General features: G+C 44.5%; 1 protein-coding gene across 2 annotated transcripts in view; it reads left to right on the top strand.

Annotated features, from left to right (window-relative positions):
* The first annotated feature begins 1873 nt into the window (after positions 1-1873).
* Positions 1874-20535, top strand: part of KCNH1 (potassium voltage-gated channel subfamily H member 1) — a 416686-nt gene continuing 398024 nt past the window's right edge. For both annotated transcript variants that reach the window (XM_067729054.1, XM_067729056.1), the window contains exon 1: positions 1874-2142. In XM_067729054.1, coding sequence (XP_067585155.1) covers positions 2064-2142 — 79 coding nt within the window. In that variant the 5' untranslated portion in view covers positions 1874-2063. The remainder of the gene's footprint in view (positions 2143-20535) is intronic.

Here is a 20535-nt window from a genome sequence, read left to right on the forward strand (position 1 = left end):
ATTTTATTAATTCTCTCTGATAGCCCCCCCCCCCAATTCTTTTCTTTATCTTCATTTCACAAGCAGGATTATGAAGTTGCTTGATAGGTTTTTAATATCATCATGAAAAGTCTTCCCTTGGGCATGCTTGTGCAGTAGATAACATAACCTTAAGAACCTTATTCAAATGAATGTATTCAAATGAAGTGGGCAGACACCACTGAACCAACTCAGCATCAATACATTTCAAAGGTCTCATCGACACTGTTATCTCATTTGTAATAGAACAAAGAACCACTAGACGGAGCTAGGGTTTAAGAAATCACAGCTTTGAACTGGTGACAGCTGTGCCGGGTAGAATGTTATCTTATGGAAGAAGTGTATCATTACTGATTTCAAAGCCCATGCAAGCCTTCCTAACTCTGCAAACAGCCGTCATTTGTTTATTTTGTGTCTCCACAAGATGAGACACAGGGTGATGTCTGTAATGGCCCAATTTATTTAGTCACTCTAATGATGACGTCTAACCTTGGTGTAGTACTTCACAATTTAGAGTGTTGCCCCCTACATAATTATGTTTGATCTTCACAGCAACTCTGAGAGATTGCTGGGCAAGAATTAGTTCCTCTGTTTTGGAGATGAATAAACTTGAGATGGTATCTGCAGTACATTAGGATGCGTCAGGATGGTTAACCCAGACAACTGAGGTTGCACAGTTATTTTCCTCTTACATTCTTGTGTAGACTGTTGGTTGCCCCAGCCTGGAACTAACTAGAATACTATCAACTCATTCTTTTTGTGGGGCATTTCTTTAGTCTCTGATCACACACCCTCTGGGGACACATAGTGAAAAGACAGATAAAGCCTATGTGCAGGTAGAAATCTCCCCAAACTGGTGAACAAACATGTCTGAGCTCCTGCCCAGAAACCTTGGGTTGATGTGATTCTTATAACAGGAGGCAGATGTGAAGACCAGCACATCATCCTCAGCAGGGTGGCCCATCCATCAGGCCAAGGCTGTGCTTTTTAATTGATGTAAAATGTCTGGAGAAGCTGCCCCCCCATGCCCGCCCACCCCCCAGCATTTGCCCTCAGAGAGAAGCCCCCCTGTTTATGTGTTTGTCAGACACACCGTTCCTGTGTCCTAACGTCACACACTGATCATAACAGGTTGTGCTTCAGCTAAAAAAAAAAAAAAAAAAAAAAAGTTCTGTATATATACATGTATCTTCTTGGTCTTTTAGTAAAATATTCTCTGGATAAGAGTGGAAATCAAGTCAGTCAGCAAGCAAACTTGTCAAACGTCTGGAGCCTGCATTTTTGCCTTTGGTTATCTTTAAAAACAAACTAAGACAGCTCTTCTGGAGCTCACCCAGTCACTCTGCAAGTCTGACCGCTTACAGTGCTTCATTAATTAGTGGTCAAACCACTGGCTTCAGAAACCATGTGGGGCAACTTTCACAACTGAGGCTAAGAAATCCTAGGGGCCAGCAGGAAGGTGTTCTAAGAGCCTTAGAGGTTCCAAGGGCTCCTGCCTGAAACGGAGCAAACGAGGAGAGGTACAGCATCATGCTCCCCCTCGACTCCGTGCGACATCGTTGGGAATTAACCCACTGAGACAGCTGTTCCTCCGTCCTCCTCTCCATCCAGCCCAAGACGCTTTCTGAACACGTTTCCCGTCCGTGTCCATAGGGTGGCGCTGCCCGCCCAGCCTTGGCCCTCCGCCGCGTTCGGCTTCCCAGCCGCTGCGGAAGCGCCCCGCTAGGTCTCCAGCGGGCCGTCGGGGGGCACGCGCCCGGTAGGGGGCGCTGCGGGCCCGGGCGCGGCGGCTCCCTCCGCCCACCCGGAGGCGGCTGCAGCGAGGCGAGCCCCGCGCGAGTGCAGTGCGAGGCGGGCCGCGGGGAGGGAGGCGCGAAGAGGGCGCTAGGGCGGCAGCCGGTGGGAGCCGCTGCCCCTGCCCGGCCGGGTCCCCGTGGGGCGCATGGGGCGCTTCGAGCCGGGATCGCTCGCGGGCCCCGCGCCCAGCTTGCTGCTGTCCTGAGAAGCTGCGCCGGGACGCCCCCAGACCCCGAGCTGCCGGGAGGATGACCATGGCCGGTGGCAGGAAGGGACTGGTGGCCCCGCAAAACACGTTTCTGGAGAATATTGTCCGGCGGTCCAATGGTAAGAGATGCATTCGGATTTGTTACCCCTGCTTTTTATCTGTGCCTTTATTGCAGACGCCTCCCGCCGCTCGGCGCCAGCAGATGCAGCAGAACCCCGGGGCTCTGATGGGAGCCGCGGCGCGGGCGCTGGGGGCTGCCTCCCGGGGGCTAGGAGAGGTGGGCAGGGCAGGGCGGGGTCTGATGGGCCCCCATCCCAAGAGGAGAGCTCTCCTGGGGTCGCTTTTTGGGCCTTTCTCGCACCTTCTCGGTCTCATCTGCAGGGAGTGTGACAGTTGATGAGCAAAGTACTGGGAAAAGTGATGGGAAGCTGGTCTCATTAGGAACGGCAGCGCGTTCCCCCATCGGTACTGCCCGCCCCTCCACTTAGGCTCTCTGGGTTCTCTGGCCGTTCCCCACGGCGCCGCCTCTACCGGGAGAGAGCCCCAGTAAAGACCCGCGACTCCGAGTCCCGGCCCCCGAGGGATGGGAGGATGCGGCTGCTTCCACCTTCCATCCAGGCAGCTGAAAAGTACGAATGTAAGAACGTGGGAACCTAGGGACGGGCTGCAGGCTGCCCGATTCCACCTCCTCAGCCACCCAACCCTCCGAGGTTAAGTGAAGTCTCCTGAGGGGCAGGGTTTCCTGGTGGAAAGTGGAGGGCACAAGTGCAGAGCTGGCCAAGTGGTCACAGGTACAAACCTGTCGTCGATCCTCTCTTCCAAACCACAGCAGTGTTTTATGTCTATAATTCTTGCTCCCCTATACATTCCCAAACTCACCAAACCTGTAAATGTATCTATTATTCAATAAGGTAGTGCTCCCAGATCCTCTCTTTCCTAGCAGCTTTAAGACGGCATGAAGCGGTGGGAGGCGAGAGTCCCAGGAGCAGAGATGGAATGGAAACATTTCAAAAGCCTTTAGTACCCACAGCAAAGCTTCCTGGCGAAAGCACTTACAGAGCAAACAGGAACCCAGCAGTTGGAAGGTGCAATGCACACCCGTTCATCAAAGGGCTAAAATGAAAGAGGACAAGCCTAGAGATGCTCTTTACAGGCTCCTGGACCACTCTCATTCCAGAGACAGATGACATTCTATTAGGAGGAGGTGAAGAGCCAACTCAGGAAATGGGCTTTAAAAATGTGTAAATATCACCATTACGGAGCCTTAAGGAGCTTGTGTTAAAACTATGTGCTTCTATTGGGATTTAGTTAGGAATTCAGGGGAAGGGCATGAAAGTGACTTATGCTACTAGGAAATACTCTTTAATTTAAAAAGTGATCTAAGATAATCTTATAATAAAAAACTTAGCAACTAGGATAGCAAATCGTCATGTATTATTCAAGTACTTACAAAAATGATCATTTATCATGTGACTTGAAGAATTTTGGGTCAATCACCTTTCCTTTCAAGGACTTCCTCACTCAAACTAAGGTGGCTTTTAGAACAAGGTCACAGCCATTACCTGGGGAGGGAAGGGGATGATAATTACTACATGAACAGCCACAATGAACCCTTCTGCCATGAAAAAGCTGGAGCTGTTCGTGGCTTAAGTAAAAATCACCATCTAAGAGTTAATTTGCTGTGATTGCTTTGTTGTTGACCTGTTGAGGGAGATGAAGAGAGTCTTGCTATTTGGGGATCCCATTGCCAGTGACATAAACTTTCTCAGAAATATCAATGACAATTCCATGTTTTAGTGAAGAGGCAGTGTTCTTTAAGTTAGAGGTGAAACTGCATCTAACATTTACCTTATTCTGTTTTTGAGTGGAGAGAGTGGCAAGAGAATCTTAAACGTAGCAATCACAAGGTTCCTTAGGCTTGCTGGAGGAATTTAAGAATCCTGGAGCTAATACCACAATAAAATAATAAAAACCATGAATTCTGGAGCTGACACAATTACAAAAAATCCTGGAGCTGAGAAGGCAGAATACCTTCTAGCTTAGTTGATCTTCTTGGACACCCCCCTTCCCCCCACTGTAAGCAGGCATAGACTGTCAGTAGAATAAGTGCCTGGCAGCGTTGTTAGCACTGGCCTTTTAATTTCAGCACCAGTTCCAACAGCTGGACTCTGATTAACCAACCAACCAAACAACATCAACAACAAAACCAAAACATCTTGGGAGGAGAGGTGGATGAACATTTAAAATGATCTATTGTTTCAGAAAGACTGTGATCTTGAAATGTGGGATTTAAGTTTTTAGTGACCCCTTTCATTGGATTTCCTGAACCCAAAGAGAAAAAACAATTTGGACTCTTGGAAATATCACAGTATCTATAAGCATTATGTTATTTTACTGTGATGGAAAAAAATCTATTTAAAAATATTGATTGTCTCCTAAAATCCACCAGCCCCTTTTTGGGGGGGGGCATTAAAGTGTTTAAATAGCATTTTACCTTAAAATAGCAATACTTTATTTATTTATTATCTTTATTGGAATATAATTGCCTTACAGTGGTGTGTTAGTTTCTGCTTTATAACAAAGTGAATCAGCTATATGTATACATATATCCCCATATCTCCTCCCTCTTGCGTCTCCCTCCCACCCTCCCTATCCCACCCCTCTAGGTGGTCACAAAGCGCCCAGCTGATCTCCCTGTGCTATGCGGCTGCTTCCCACTAGCTGTCAGTTTTACATTTGGTAGTATATATAAGTCCATGCCACTCTTTCACTTCATCCCAGCTTACCCTTCCCCCTTCTCCTGTCCTCAAATCCATTCTCTATGCCTTCATCTTTATTCCTGTCCCGCCCCTAGGTTCTTCAGAACCTATTTTTTTTTTTTATTTTAGATTCCATATATATGTGTTAGCATACGGTATTTGCTTTTTTCTTTCTGACTTACTTCACTCTGTATGACAGACTCTAGGTCCATCCACCTCACTACAAATAACTCAATTTCATTTCTTTTTATGGCTGAGTAATATTCCATTGTATATATGTGCCACATCTTCTTTATCCATTCATCTGTCAATGGACACTTAGGTTGCTTCCATGTCCTGGCTATTGTAAATAGAGCAAAATAGCAATACTTTCTGATCATTTTATTGGGTATTTTCTCCTAGTGGCCCTATGCAGTATTATTGTTCCTCTTTTACAGATCAAAAAACTGAGTCCCAATAATATTAAGTGACTTATTGAAAGTGGCAGGCAGACAGTGCCTGAGGCAGTTCTTTAGAGGGGATCATTCATCCTTCTTGTAGCATCATTGTTTCTCCAGCCATTATGACTTAGCCTGTGGAACTGTTTTTATCATCCTTAAAAAAAACTCTCATTATATGCTAATGGATAATAGAACTGGATTTTTTCTGGGGCATTTGAATATCTGGTGTCTGGGAAATCATCAGACTGTCAGCTGAGACAGATCTTAGGTGCTCTGTCATCTGCCTTTCCTTCTCTATCATTGTATAAATGAAGAAATGAAAGCAAGTACACTTTCTCAAATACTTAAGGGCAGAACTGATGAGACCCTAAGCTCCTTGACCCCAGCGTCACGTTCCTTATGGTACACCGTGAAACGACCTTCCTTGTGTTACCATTATTTTCTCTAGAGGAGCACAGTTTCCCAGTGGAGATTAAATAAAATGTTATAACAACAGGAACAGCAGCCATTTTGGCTAACAGCCATGCCACCACATCCAAACACAATAATAGGGCAAAGGAGAAGCTAATTCTGTTTCAAGGAAGGACAATATTTTCACCTTTGTCAATGGTTTAGCTGGAGCCATAGGAAGGATAACGGCACTTATCTGTGCACCCGTTGTAAGGTATTAAGTTCCTTTTCATGGAACATCCCTTTGATACTCGTAAGCCAGCAAAGGAGATGCAGTGTCTCCATTTTGGATTTCAGGAACTAAGAATCCTCAGGTTAAGTAATTTACCTACAGCTGGTTAGTAAGAGGCAGAGTTAGAAAAAGGCAGTTAGAGGCAGCTCAGGGAGTAGTCAGCAGTCGTTACTGGTTTGTTCATTCAACAAAGATTTATTGAGCATGCTTATTGGACACTGGGGATATAGTGGAAAACAAGAAATCCTCCTTACCCTTAGTAAGTTACATTCTATTGAATCTTGGTCCAAGGATCCTGCCCCTATTCCACAATGTTACCTGGCTGCAACTCTTATTTAAACCTGACGTTGTATTTTGAAAAAAGTTAAAAAGATTACTGGTCTTGGTGGGACTAAAATCTAGTTTAACTTTCTTTGATATATTCTGAAACCATTTGAAGGTGCGATTTGATAATTATCTTTTTTTTTTTTTTGCATAGTTGTAAGTAATCAGCAGGAACAATTAGCACCCTAGATGGGGTTTGATTTTGCTTATGATCGTTTAAGATCCTTCTATGGACTTCATGGCCACATAGGCAAAGCCAGCCTGTTTCTCTTTATATTCATGGTTGGAAAGTGTTATTCCAGAATATTTTTTGATGGTTGCTTAAATCGGTAGGCACTTACTGTCAGAATGCTCACTGAAGCAAAGAGATCTGTCTTAGGAAGGCTGGCAGGCCTCCGTGCCAGGAAACTACAAAAATATTACCCTAAATGGTCCCATTCTAGGCGGAACATATGTTTTAGTGTTCGGAAACCTATATCAAACAATGGTAGGTGCCAGTTAAGAACCCAAGCGTGTTAGCAGGAGTGAAGCACAACACATTCTGGCACAGATTTATGTACATGTGTAATTTACAGATTGCTAAATCAGCTGTGTTTTTGTAACAGTTAAGTTGGTTCAGGTTGTTGATGTTAAGTAGTTAGCAAACAGGGTGAGAGCCACGGGTAATGTTGTGTCTCAGAGAGGGGCTGAGCCGTGGGAATATTTATAAAACAGAACACTGGTTAAAATCCATTGTTACTCTGAGTGGGCAATGGGTGATAATCTGGATTACTACCAGTTCAACAGAACTTGTTTTTTTCTTGTAATATGTTCTAAGATGACCTTCAACCCTGGCTCAGCTGTCTTTCTCTGAAAATCACAAGTTTAATCTATTGACTGACATTGGCTGGGGGATTGAGAGGAGGAAGCCTTGTGATTTAACGTAAGGCAACAAGGTTTCTAAACTCCGTGATTTTTATAAAATCCATATATTTTAATAATCTGTCATAAAAGAGTAGATGCATTTGAGGAACGCTGCGGTAAATGGAATCTTTGGCTTCGCTCTTTCCAACACCAGCTCTTCATTTATGATTGGGCTTCCATTGGCACTGGTTTCTTCAGCATTACCTTGAAGCTCCTCAATTCGTCCCTTCCTCTTTATTTTTTGTTAGTTAATGGCTTGTAAATGAACATTTAAAACACACTTTAGTTATTTATTCAAAGAAGCCCTTTATGTAAAGTGAGGATATGCTTTATGCATTCAGGGTATTTGGACCAGGGTTGTAGTTGTTTTTTTCTCTTTAAGTGGTTACACCTATAACTGGTGAGAAAGAGAAATAGAATCACAGAATCTTAGGTCTGAAGGGACATACTTTGCAATTCCTTTTCCAGTGTTTGAATCTTCTGCAGAGCATCCCTCCCATTCACTTTTCTTTCTTAAGCAACTGTAATTGTGAACCGGTTTCTTCCCCTCCCTTTCCTGCTTCCCTCCTTCCCTTCCTCCTTCTTTCTTTTTATCGTCATTGTCTGATCTCACCAAAATCTGCCCTCTTACAGAAACTGCTCATTCCAAGTCTGCCCTGTGGAACAAAACCTAGCCCACTCCTCTTTCCACCTGAAAACCATCTTTTCGGTAGTTTAATAACAGTTATCTTGTCTCCATTCCTCTCCCTTGTTTTTATAAAACTTTTTTATTGTTTAATACCATAATAAAAAAGCACACAAAATAATTTTGTGCAGCTTAACACATTTGTATAAAGTAAATACTGTGCTGTCGCCACGTAAGTGACATCTTGCCAGCTCTCCAGAATCCCTGGGACCCTTCCTGTTCCCAACTCTGTTACTCTGTTATGGTGATCATAATTTCCTCATAATTTCCCCCCATATTTTTACCACCTTGTTTTGCATTCCTGGACACTACAGTTTATTTTTGTCTGTTTTTGAGCTCTATATGTGTGGGACCATACAGCACGGATCCTTTGTCAGTTGGAGATTCATCCCTGTCGTTGCATGTACTGTCATCGGCTCATTTTCACTACATAGTACTTTATGGTATGACCGTACCACACATTGTATTTATCCATTCTGCTGTTGATGGTCACGTGTTGCTTTGTAAACTGGCCCCCTTACGGGGATGGCAAGGAGAGACGGAAGAAAGAGGCAGACCACTCCAGATTGGTAGGTGGCAGGTTTAATAAGCAAGGGAACTTACTTACCAGGCATGTCGTGGGCACTGCAAGACGAGTAGATCTCTGCACCCACCTGCCAAAACTGAAAGTTTAAATAGAGGCCTTAACTGGGTTAAGTCAGGTATTCAGTCTACATGGTCTCAACAACACCTTCCTCTCTCCTTGGAACCGCTCCTACTGTGGGAGTGGTGGGCAGAGTGTACATTCCAAGGACAGGGGAGGGGGTGAGGAGTCTCTGATTGCCTGGGTCCGGTTCAAGGGTCAACTAGCGGTCACGTCCTCTCGCTGACCTCCTCCAACAACGTGTGAGTCGTTACCAGATTTTTGCTATTATTGATGCTACAAATATTCTTGCTACAAATATGTCTTTTGGGCATATATTGGGTGTGCACTCTCACTAGCAGTGTAGGAGAGTTTTCATCATTCCACAACATACCCTTGCCAATACTTGCTATTTTCTCCTTAATAATGGCATTGCCCAAACAATCTAGTAACCAGTAAAACAGAGTCACTTAGGGTGATGTTAGTAGTGAGCACATGATCAAAATGAAATGAAAACAGAACTTGCCCTTGTCCTTTGGGAGGCTTCACTATCTACTGTGTATTTAAATGTTATTACAGTGTGAATTCCCTCACCGTAATGGTAAATGATACGACAGACTCGCACAGTTAGAACTGTGTGCAAAGGACACATGCAAGTGTGTGTGTGTGTGTGTTTGTGTTTGGGAGACTCATTTTCTTAAATTGAGAAGCCTTGCGGACATATTGTGTAAGAATTGTGAGCTGGAAGTGAGAAGGGACTAGGAGGTGAATGACATGTTTATTTTAGTGAAAGAAATAAAACAAAATGACTGAAGGAGGGGTGCCGATTTCATGGAGGAATCAAAAAATCAAAGACAAATTAAAATGAAAAGCCAAGAATAGCTTATGGTTCGGTTTCATAGACACGGCAGACCTCCTTTGTGCCACATACTGTGCGAGAGACTGGGACTCGCAAAAGTGACTGAGATGTTTGTGAAGTTGGGGCTCATTGAGGAGCGCGTGATGAAGATCAACGTGCATTGCAAACTTGCCAAAAATTTAAGAGACGCTATGCCAATTCAATACTCACCACACATTTTTTTTCCGTTGTAAACATCTCACCCCAAATGATTCTGAGATTTTATATCTATTTAATTTTTTTGTGAGATTGGATATGGGATAACCAGATCCCTTACGTTGACTTAAAGGGGAAGATTGCAGGATGTGTGAAGCTTTGTTTTGCTGTGGTGGAAGTTTTCTTAACAACCTCTCACTCCTCTGGGATGTCCCATTGCCCTGTCTTCTTTGGCACGAGGTTTTGGGTTGCTTACCCATTGCTGTGCCTTTCCAGCCTTTCCTAGATGCTGGAATTTGTTTGATGCCCTGGCTGTTCTCTGTGCAAGTGCAGTCTTGCTGAACAGATTGCAGTTTGGCCAACTTCCATGTCTCCCTCAGTTCTCCTGGTCTCGGCTCTAACGGTCATGTGTGGCTGTTAAGGACAAAACTACTTAGCTCTTCTGATTGGATATTAGAGAATTATGCCAATTATCAGAATTGGTTTGCTTACTCATCCTAAGATTGTTCATTCTGTCAATTAAAATGACAACTCTTTTGATTAGTCCTATGTTGCATAAAACTGATGTTCTGAAATTAACAGAGTCAATCCTGTAATTATTAATGTTAACAATTAACCGAGAGTGCCTCAAGGCTCTCATTTCTCATAGCTTCTTAAAGGGTCTATGATGACATCAGGTGCTTCTATAAAGAAGAGGGATGGCCTCTTGTTACTTCCTTCTTCCCTTAAAGCAATGATGTAGGCACCCGCCACCAGCATTCTCAGAGGGCTGGAGTCAGCATTTGAAAGATGATGCTATTTTGGCAAATTTTACCAGTATTTGTCTCCTGCTTAACTTAGGTTTCTATTAAGAGTGAATTTGGAAAGCATATTTTAGAGTAGAGCTTTATAACTATGGCAAAGAAAATGGAGTTGAGGGATAAAACTAGATTTATTTCATCTACATGGGTTTCTAAGCTTACATTTTCTTTACTTTTGTTTCCTCTCAGCATTATTGGGACCGAATTGATTAGAGTTCCATGCTGCAATCTTTAAGGTTGTTCTTTGAGTGTCTACAAGGGCCAGTGCACTGCTTACCTTCTCTGTGCCTCCCTCGGGCCATTCTCTTCTCTTCTGTAACCTGTTCTGCATCCTGGGAGGCTGAGCCCCACGGCTTATGTCAATAGGCTCCCTTGCTTCCTGGATGGCTTCACAGCACCATGAGATGGGGAAGGAAGGGTGGGAGTTTGTAGTATTTATTCTCCTCGTTTCCTCTCTGCAGGGTCATCATTGTAGCCTATCTGTTTTACCTTGATTAAAGGTTACATCTGCAGATTGCTCTCTTTGGGTTTGGGTAAACCTCAAAATTTGTAACTGTTACTAACCCTGGGGGTCCTGCCATCCCTGAAGTTTTCCTCCGTGGTGTGCTGGGGCAGGTGCAGCCGGCTGGTCCTACCTCTGAAGATCTGGTTATGCCCATCTTTTCCCTATTTCTGGTTCAGGGACTTCATCTTGATAGCTTGAACTCTGCCATCTGGGAGTATTCACACCTCAGAAATTGGCAAATGGTATAAATCGGGGATTTTTTTCCCCCAGAGAGCTATACTAGTTGTAAGCACCAATTATAATTATTGGTTAAAACCATGACCTTGCACAGATTAAACAGCCTTTCTCACGTGTGCGCCTGGCCGTGAGCCAAAGGTTCTACATGTGTCATCTCCTCTCATCTCACTATGACTCTGCTGTGGGCACTCTCACTGTTCCCACTGCAGAAACTCAGGTTTAATAAAGAGATTAAGTAAATTGCCTTTGGTTAACTTCTAGTGGTAGAATCTCTAGGAACTTGTTAGGAATGCAAATTCTTGGGCCGTACCTTATATCTAGTGAATCAGAAACTTGGGGGATGGGGCCCTGTTACCTGGGTTTTACTCAGTCCTCCAGGCAATTGTGGTGGATGTTGCAGTTGCAGGACTACTGCTTCCGAGCCAACCCCATGCGTCTCTTTACTTGAGGGGTAACTACGTGGCTGCCAGGGTGTATGGATGGAGGAAGGCGTGTGTTCGAGGGTGAGTGGTCTTTTTCTCTATAGACTTTCAACTGGTTTCCCAGTTTTTGCTCAGATCTCATTCCTGCCTCAGGTAGTAGCTACTAGCATTTCAAGGTCCTGAGTCTCATTAAGCCCCCTCCCTGTCCAGCTCCCTTTGGAATTTTAAAATTGGCTTCTTCTGCTGCACATCATCCTCCATCTACTTTTCATCTTCCAGAAACTGAGCTCATGCCTGCTGGTGACTCTTGTTGTTGTGTGTATATCTCTTGAATTTCTCAGCTATCATTCATGAATGAGGAAGTAAATGCATGTGCTCAATCTGCCATTTTGAAACAATCATTGGTAGCGTTAAAAGACGAAGGAGAGGGCTTCCTTGGTGGCGCAGTGGTTGAGAGTCCGCCTGCCGATGCAGGGGACACGGGTTCATGCCCCGGCCCGGGAAGATCCCACATGCCGCGGAGCGGCTGGGCCCGTGAGCCGTGGCCGCTGAGCCTGCGCGTCCGGAGCCCGTGCTTCGCAACGGGAGAGGCCACAACAGTGAGAGGCACGCGTACCGCAAAAAGAAAAAAGGAAAAAAAAAAAAAAAAAGACGAAGGAGGTCCTAAATTCTAGTCATTCTCGTTCTGTCAGGTAAAATTCCCCCGGATGCTTTTCCCACCTGGCTAGACCATCCAGGGATAGTGCTCCTGCCCAGCTTCACTCACTGTGCCACCTTTCTCCGTTATTCTTGTCAAACGATAAAACTAAAGCAATTTAGTAACGACTTCGATGTCCTTTATTTAAGGGAAAACAATCCATGGACTGGGGGAGTGCAGGGCCTTACCAGCCGTGGAACACTCTTCCCGAGGGATCTGAGGCAGGAGCGGGTTTTTTTTTTTTTTTTTTTTTTTTTGCGGTACGCGGGCCTCCCATTGTTGTGGCCTCTCCTGTTGCGGAGCACAGGCTCCGGACGCGCAGGCTCAGCGGCCATGGCTCACGGGCCCAGCCGCTCCGCGGCATGTGGGATCTTCCCGGACCGGGGTACGAACCCGTGTCCCCTGCATCGGCAGGCGGACTCTCAACCAGTGCGCCACTAGGGAAGCCCAGGAGCGGGTTTTATAGAGTATTAGGAGAGGCATCTCAGAGCCGGGGCACGTTTGCCTGGGAGGTTGGGGATTTCCTTCGCAGGCTAGCCAGTCCTGCTTTCCAGCTCCGGCGTTGGAGGATTGTGACCAGCGTTAGGTTTCCTTGACAGTGAGTTGTTTCCCATAAGTGCAGGCTGACTTAGGTTGAGGTCTGTGATGTGGGCCACTGGAGTGGCCTCTGTTTCGTGGGTCCTGATACAGGAATTAACTTTGTCATTCTCTCCCCCAGCTTCACAATGCCCGCCTCTCACTTGTCTCTAGCAGTGCCTTCTCTTTGAATGTTCTGGTTTTCTTCTCTCTCTGTATCTCCCTCTGGGTCTCAGTCTCTCCTGTACCGTCTCCGAGGGTCTTGAGCTCTCTCCTCACTCACTCTCTGGGTCTTGCTGTGGGTCTCTTACTCTGCAGTGTCCTCTTCAGCTCTGCCTCATGCTCTGTTGCCCGCCCCCCCAGGCTCCATGCCTCTCCATCCCCTCCCCTCTTCTCTCCTTTCCTCATCTCTGTGTCTTCCTGTTTGTCTCTACCCATTGCTGCTTGCCCTGCCGCTGACTGTCTCTGTTGCTGCCATCTGTCTTTATCAGTCTCTGTCTGTCATCTCTTTCCATCTGTCACTGTTGCTGTCTGTCTTTGTAGTCTCTGCCTCCACCTCTCCATCTCTGCCCCTCTCTTGTCTGTCCAGTGCTCCCCTCACGTTGCCTCAGTCTCTACTCTTTTGTGTATCTGTCCGAGGTTCCCATTTCTCTTCCAAGATGGCCTTTCTCCACCTACTCACCAGCATTGCGCCTGGTCAGCTCTGCCGACTTCTCAACTTCAGGGTTTAGTTTTTGTTCTGGAGAGAGAATCTGATTGGCCCAGCTCTGACTGTGGGTTGTTTGGCCAGTTGTCCACTCCTGGTCTACTCTGCTGTGTCTGGGTCCTGGATGGGGGAGCACGATGTGGAGTTATGTGATATACAGATAAAGCTAGGCAGGGAAGTTGGGTAGAGCTTTCCAGTGGACAGAAGTGTCCCCTGCACTCCTGTAATGCCTGGGACAAAGTAGATACTCAAATATTTGTTGCATTAAACTAAGCTGCTCTGAGATTCCTTCCATCCACCCTGATGCTATGCCCTGTCCTCACTGAGCCATTTGCCATGAAAGTGTTAAAATAATACAGGAGGTAAATGTAAAACTAACCTTAAAAAATCTTTTTCTAGTACCATTCAATATTTTTATATTGCTTACTTTAAGCCACTTTTTTTTTAGTTCTGGAAATGAAATTTTTGTGTTATTCATTGATGGTCTAGGAGTTTTGTTTAAAGTGCATATAATATGTACAGATGTGTGTTAAGAAATTATTATGACTATAAAAATGAGAATAAAACACCTGGTTGACTAATCTATTGCACCACTTTTTAGCACTTGATCAGACAAATAAATGTTTCTTAGCAGTAATTCAACATATCATTGACCTCTTATTAAGTAAAATATCATTGAGTAATGAAAACGTCTATTTCATGTATATTCTCATTGGCTTCCATTCTGCTTGTGAAACGAATTCATCTGTTTTTATTGTTTTTACGCGGGCCTCTCACTGTTGTGGCCTCTCCCGTTGTGGAGCACAGGCTCCGGATACACAGGCTCAGCGGCCATGGCTCACGCACGGGCCCAGCCGCTCCACGGCATGTGGGATCTCCCCGGACTGGGGCACGAACCCGCGTCCCCTGCATCGGCAGGTGGACTCTCAACCACTGCGCCACCAGGGAAGCCCCTGTTTTTATAGTTTTAAAATCCTTTAATTTGATGCTGAATGAAGATGGAAGTCAGACTTTTGAAACCACATACTTAGGGGTAACTACCCAGTCAATGAAGTGTTTGAATTTGCTTTTGAAATTGAAATGTCTCTCCCCATTGCAATTTACTGACTTAATCAAAATGTATTTCTGTAGGATATTAAAATCAGAGACAAAGCAAACACCTATTAAATCTCTTGGGAGTTCAGTTTGTCTAGCGCAAAGATTGGGCCCTTGACAATTTGGAAGAGTCATTTTCATGGAATTTTATTGTTGAAAAGCCACAATAGAGCCACAAAATGACTTTTGCTGATATTAAGATTTTAGATGTACCAAACTGACTTCGCTTCTTCTCATCCCATCCTCTCCATTCTCCCAAATATTACCAAATCTTTTGATCTGTCTTTTTGTTTCAAAATTTTATTGATTCATTCATTTAGCAACCACATTCCATGCGTGTGTGACAGGCCCTTGGCAGTGAAATATTAGTGTTTCTTAATTAGAGGCAGGGCCAGGACTTCTAACTCACAATCCCATTCTCTTTTCACTGCATGCATTTTACATGAAAGAATGAAAGCATTAATTGGAAAGCACTTTGGTGTCATTGGGGTCCATTGTCGTCCTCTGCCCTCTCATACTTTTGTTGTTTAGAAGGAGTGAGCCTGTAAGTGAAGGGTGAGGTGATCTAAGCCACTAATTACCACGGGCCAAAGTCCGCCCCATAATGTCACTTGAGGTGCGATGGAAAGACCCATCCCCATCTGTCTCCCCCACCCACCATATGTCAACACCTTCAACATTAGGGATTCTGGGCATCAGGTTAAGCATTATTCTGTCCCTGGGGTCCTGTCTTAAAATTCAAACCTTCTGAGAGAGGTGATACTTTAATCACTAACAGCTAACTCTGAATTTGTTTATAAGACAGTGTTTTTCCACAATGGGAGAAATAAGTTGATCTAAGTGACAGAAAGCTCAGAAAAGAGAGAAAAGTACAGAAAGAGGAGATGAAGTATCCCAAACTTAATCTGCTTCACAATCTTGCTTAAGCCAGCTCTTCACTATATTGTAGACATTGTTGACATATAACATACAAGTGGCAAAATCCTCTAGTAACTGTAGATAAAAGATGACTAGTGCCCAAGGAGAATCTAAAGACCAGTTGTCATTTCTAATTGAGTCCAGAATTTTTTTGCCTACTAACATTTCAGAAACAATCCAGGGGAGATTGCAATTTGTGTGAGTTAATAATAAAGATGATGATGATGTCAATGACAATGGTAACATCAGGTATGCCTGGTACTGTTCTAAGTGCATTCATTCATTCATTCAACCAACACTCATTCAGTACTACTTCCTATGTGTAAGGCACTGTTCTAGATGTTGGGCATTCAGTGGTGAAAGGAAAAAAAAAGGCACTCTCCCTCATGAAGCTTGCATTCTACCAGGGAGGCAAATAATAAGCAAACAAGTAGATGTATAACATGTCAGATGGTGTAAAGTGATTGGAGAAAGTAAGGGAAAAGGAAACACGTGTTGTCAGGTGGAGTTTTTTTTTTTTTTAATTAGTTGATTCATTGGATAGCTATAGGAAAGGGACTAACAATTGGCAAATATGCTAAGAGTCCTACATTTGGTTAGGTGTTTTTTGTTTTTATAAAAATTAATTTCTGGTATGGACTTTATTTAGGTTCAGGTAAATAAAATCATTGTTTCCTGGTCTTTGTCTAGTGCTTATATACATACCTCTTGTCCTCTTCATTTATCTCAATCAGTCTTGTATTGTTCTAAAAGAAAAAAAAAATATTTTTACTCAAACCTGCTTTTTGTAAGAGCGCTGATATCCTTAGTAAATCTATAACACGGAAAGTGTCATGAGGATTTGTTCTCTTCTAAGAAAAATATCCCGAGTTATTAGAAGCATATTGTGAAATATTTACTGTAGCCCTCTAAATAATCGGTGTTGGCAGGGAACAATAAAGTTGTGTGAACGGCTCGCTGAATGTAGCTTTTATCTGTGTAATTGCCCAAACTGAGTCACTTTTCTAAGTCATTGCTTTAGTTAGTTTCTCCTTTGTTAGTTGTGGTAATTATGATGAAAAGCAATTTTCTAATAATTTCTTTTTAGACTATCTCTGTGTTATGCTTTATGGGCAAATGGTAGGTTTGGGATGATTTTGACACATCTGACTACCGCCGTGTGGTTTGGCTCATACCCCATCCTCCAAAGAAACTTTACATGCTTGGGGGAGGGGACTCTTTCAAATGTTTAGAGGATGTTTGTTTTATTCTACTAACTGGAGGAAAACGGGTGTGTGGGCTGAGAACGGTTGAATTTAGGAAGCCTTGCATTTAATTGCGTGCAGTCTGACAGCTAAAGACCCTCAGGGAGTAAAAAGGCATCAGAGGGAGACTGTAGAATCTAGTTAATTTGCATCAAAGGCCTGGAGCCAATGGGAACTTTCAGATGAGAGCCCATGAATAAATTATGTCTCCTTCCTCAAGCAAGGGCAGCCAGGTTGAACCCCCATGTTTTACTGAACAACGTGGAAGAGACTTGATCAATTCAGAAAATATGAATTTGGAGGCAGGCTTAGTGCTTCAGATGGGCCACTGGCTGATTGGAAGTTACACATTCTACCTGAAAAACCTGTATATGTGTACACACACACACACACACACAAGATATGTATGTATATGTCAAGAGCATATATCTTACCTGAATTTTATTGATTCCAAAGACAGATTTAGGCATTTTCTGTATATATAAGTGGACACACCAATATATGATTTATCGCTACTGTAGAATCCCTTGACAATACAGTACTTTTTTTTTCGGTACGCGGGCCTCCCACTGTTGTGGCGTCTCCCGTTGCGGAGCACAGGCTCTGGACGCGCAGGCTCAGCGGCCATGGCTCACGGGCCCAGTCGCTCCGCGGCATGTGGGATCTTCCCGGACCGGGGCACGAACCCGTGTCCCCTGCATCGGCAGGCGGACTCTCAACCACTGCGCCACCAGGGAAGCCCAGTACAGTACATTTTTACATTAATACTGTACATCACATCCTGTCTCCAAATCCAAACAATTCCACTGAGCAAAAGCCAGATACAACACCGTTCACCTGAGATGTGAGTATCACGTCCCACTGAGTCGAGTTTAGAAGGTGTTTCTGCTATTTTTAAAGTGACCCAGGCTCTACAGAGTCCAGCGTTTGGAGAAGCGATGTTTCAAGGTGAGGGCTGGTTGATGACTCCACATGGGTGTGAAGCTTGCCAGGTTGCAGAGGTGTCTTCCTTTCGTTCTTTGTTATGAGCCCAATTACTTAGAGCATCAGATTTTATTACTGCCAGAAGCATGGAGATCTTCTAGTTTGCCCCCATCGAGACTCACAGAGCTGAAGTGACTAACCCACACAGCTCATCAGGGGCAACACTGCCACTAGAACCCAGCTTGTCATTGTCCCCATTGTTACTCTTTCACATGGTGCTCTGGGAACCTAGGGGATAGCTGGGGAATGGTGGATTAATAAGGTGGCTCTTACCCCTCATTCTTCCACTGACTTTCTTTGTTGACTCGGTTCCTTGGTGCTTCTCCATGTCCTCTCAGGGCCTTTTTCTTACTAGGTGGCCTCTGCTTGTAGAGTCTCCATATGGCCTCTCCACTGGCTGGACTTCTCACCTGGCAGCTCAGGGCTCCCAAGAGTACAGAAGCAGAAGCTGCTGGACCTTAATGCTTATGGGATTGGAGTGACATCCATTCTACTGCAGTCTGTTGATTGGAGCATATCACAGACCCACCTAGTTTTAAGGGGGCAACAGAAAAGCGTGAATGCAGGGAGGCACAGTTTATCGGGGGCTACCAGTATAATCTCAACTGTTTATAGTGATGCTTTTTTTTAAATAAATTAATTTTATTTATTTATTTTTGGCTGTGTTGGGTCTTCCTTGCTGAGCACGGGCTTTCTCTAGTTGTGGCGAGCGGGGGCTACTCTTCGTTGCAGTGTGGGCTTCTCATTGCGGTGGCTTCTCTTGTTGCAAAGCATAGGCTCTAGGCGTGGGGGCTTCAGTAGTTGTGGCACACGGGCTCAGTAGTTGTGGCTTGCAGGCTCTAGAGAGCAGGCTCAGTAGTTGTGGCGCATGGGCTTAGCTGCTCTGCGGCATGTGGGATCTTCCCAGACCAGGGCTCGAACCTGTGTCCCCTGAATTGGCAGGTGGATTCTTAACCACTGCGCCACGATGGAAGTCCTATAGTGATGCTTTGACTGTACCAGCTACCATTGAGTCAAGGGCCTGAGACATGTAAGGGGTTGGTCTTTCTAAAAAACATTTTTTTAAAAAAGAAGAGAGAAAGTGAAAAGGTCTGACAAAGCACTAGTAGTGTTCTAGAAGGGATTGTATTGTCTTTTTTTCTGTAGGTATTTTGTGAAGACTGTCACCAGTGTGATTCAGTAGTGCCAGGAGGCAGGAGAGCAGATGCTTTCTCAGTACCCTTTGGAGTATTAGAGGTTTGCTCCTTGTTCATGTGTCAGAGCCCATTTTATCCTCATTGGAGACTGGCTGAAGGAGCCAGAAGAAGGTCAAAATACAGCATCAGCTTTTTTTTACTGTTAAACTAGATTAGAGAACATAGCAGTGCTATCTGTCTCCTTCCTCAAGCCTAGGCGTTGGCTTCTAGGCTGTGAGTTACTGACCTACAACTAGGCCAAGAATCTGACGGCAGAGGGCTGGCAGGGCCTGTCGCAAGTACGTTCTGAGTGTCATAAGGAGACAAGTAGCTCAAGCCCTCCCTCTCTTCTCCCACCACACTGGGGCTCAGGCTAGTTTGAGAGGCCAAGACACACAGAGTGGACACCTCTTGCTCTTAGTATGCCTACTGATAGCTTGATGACTCTACTTAGGGAGGTATAAGTGAGGGGGAGGGAGAAAGGGGTCGAAAGTATTCATTACAACATTTCTTTCTAGCGAAATGCCCAGGTGTGGAAGGGTAAGTGTTGCCTTCATAAAAGCCCTTTACTAAGGTAGAGCTTGATAGAGTTACTGTATTCTGCCTAAACTAGAGTCCCAGAGTACTACCAAGGACTCTGAAGGCGTCTCAGAATTTGTGAGCTCTGGTTCTGCTGATTCTGTTAAAGATTATTGCAGAATGTCATACAGTTAAGAACATTGGCTTTGGCGCTTGTGATGGTTAATTTTATGCGTCAACTTAACTGGGCCATGGGATGCCCAGATATTTAGTTAAACATTATTGTGAGTGTTTCTGTGAGGGTGTTTTTAGATGAGTTTAGCATTTAAATGAGTAGACTGAGGAAAGCAGATTGCTCTCCCTAATGTGGGTGGGCCTCATCCGATCAGTTGAAGGCCCAAATAGAACAAAAGTCTGACCCACTCCCGAATAAGAGGGAATTCCTCCTGCCTTACTGCTTTTGAGCTGGGACATTGTTTTTTTTTTTCTTGCCTTTGGGTTTGAACTGAAACACTGGCTCTTCCTTGGTCTTGAGTCTGCCAGCTTTCAGACTGGGACTTATACCATCAGTTCTCTGGGTTCTCAGGCCTTTGGACTCGAACTGGAACTATACCGCTGGCTCTCTAGGGTCTCCAACTTGCCAACTATAGACTTTGGGACTTGTCAGCCTCCACACGCACCAATTCCTTATAGTAAATCTCTGTCTGTCTTTCTGTCTCTGTCTCTCTCTCTCTATATGTCTATATATATCTCCTATTGGTTCTGTTTCTCTGAGTAGCCTTGACTAATACACTGTTAGATGTGAGACAGTACCTGCTCTATTAGATGTGTGATGTAGGAAAAGTTCCTTTGATTTTCTAAGCCCTCTTACAAGATCTATAAAAATGTGTTAATACTAGTGCCTGCGCACCTGATAGATGAGTATTAATACATGTAGTCTTGGTGGTGATGATGCTGTCTTCATGGATCAAGAATGTTAGATATCCTAACATTTCTCAGTTTAAAATCTTCAAATCTCTGAGATCCAGATCTGGCCAATTCTTTTTGTTTGTTTTTGAGTTTTTTTTTTGGCCGCGGCCTGTGGCTTATGGGATTTTAGTTCCCTGACCAGGGATTGAACCTGGGCCCTCAGCAGTGAAAGCGTGGAGTCCTAACCACTGGACCG

This window comes from Pseudorca crassidens, chromosome 2, assembly GCF_039906515.1.
Source record: "Pseudorca crassidens isolate mPseCra1 chromosome 2, mPseCra1.hap1, whole genome shotgun sequence".
Lineage (NCBI taxonomy): Eukaryota > Metazoa > Chordata > Mammalia > Artiodactyla > Delphinidae > Pseudorca > Pseudorca crassidens.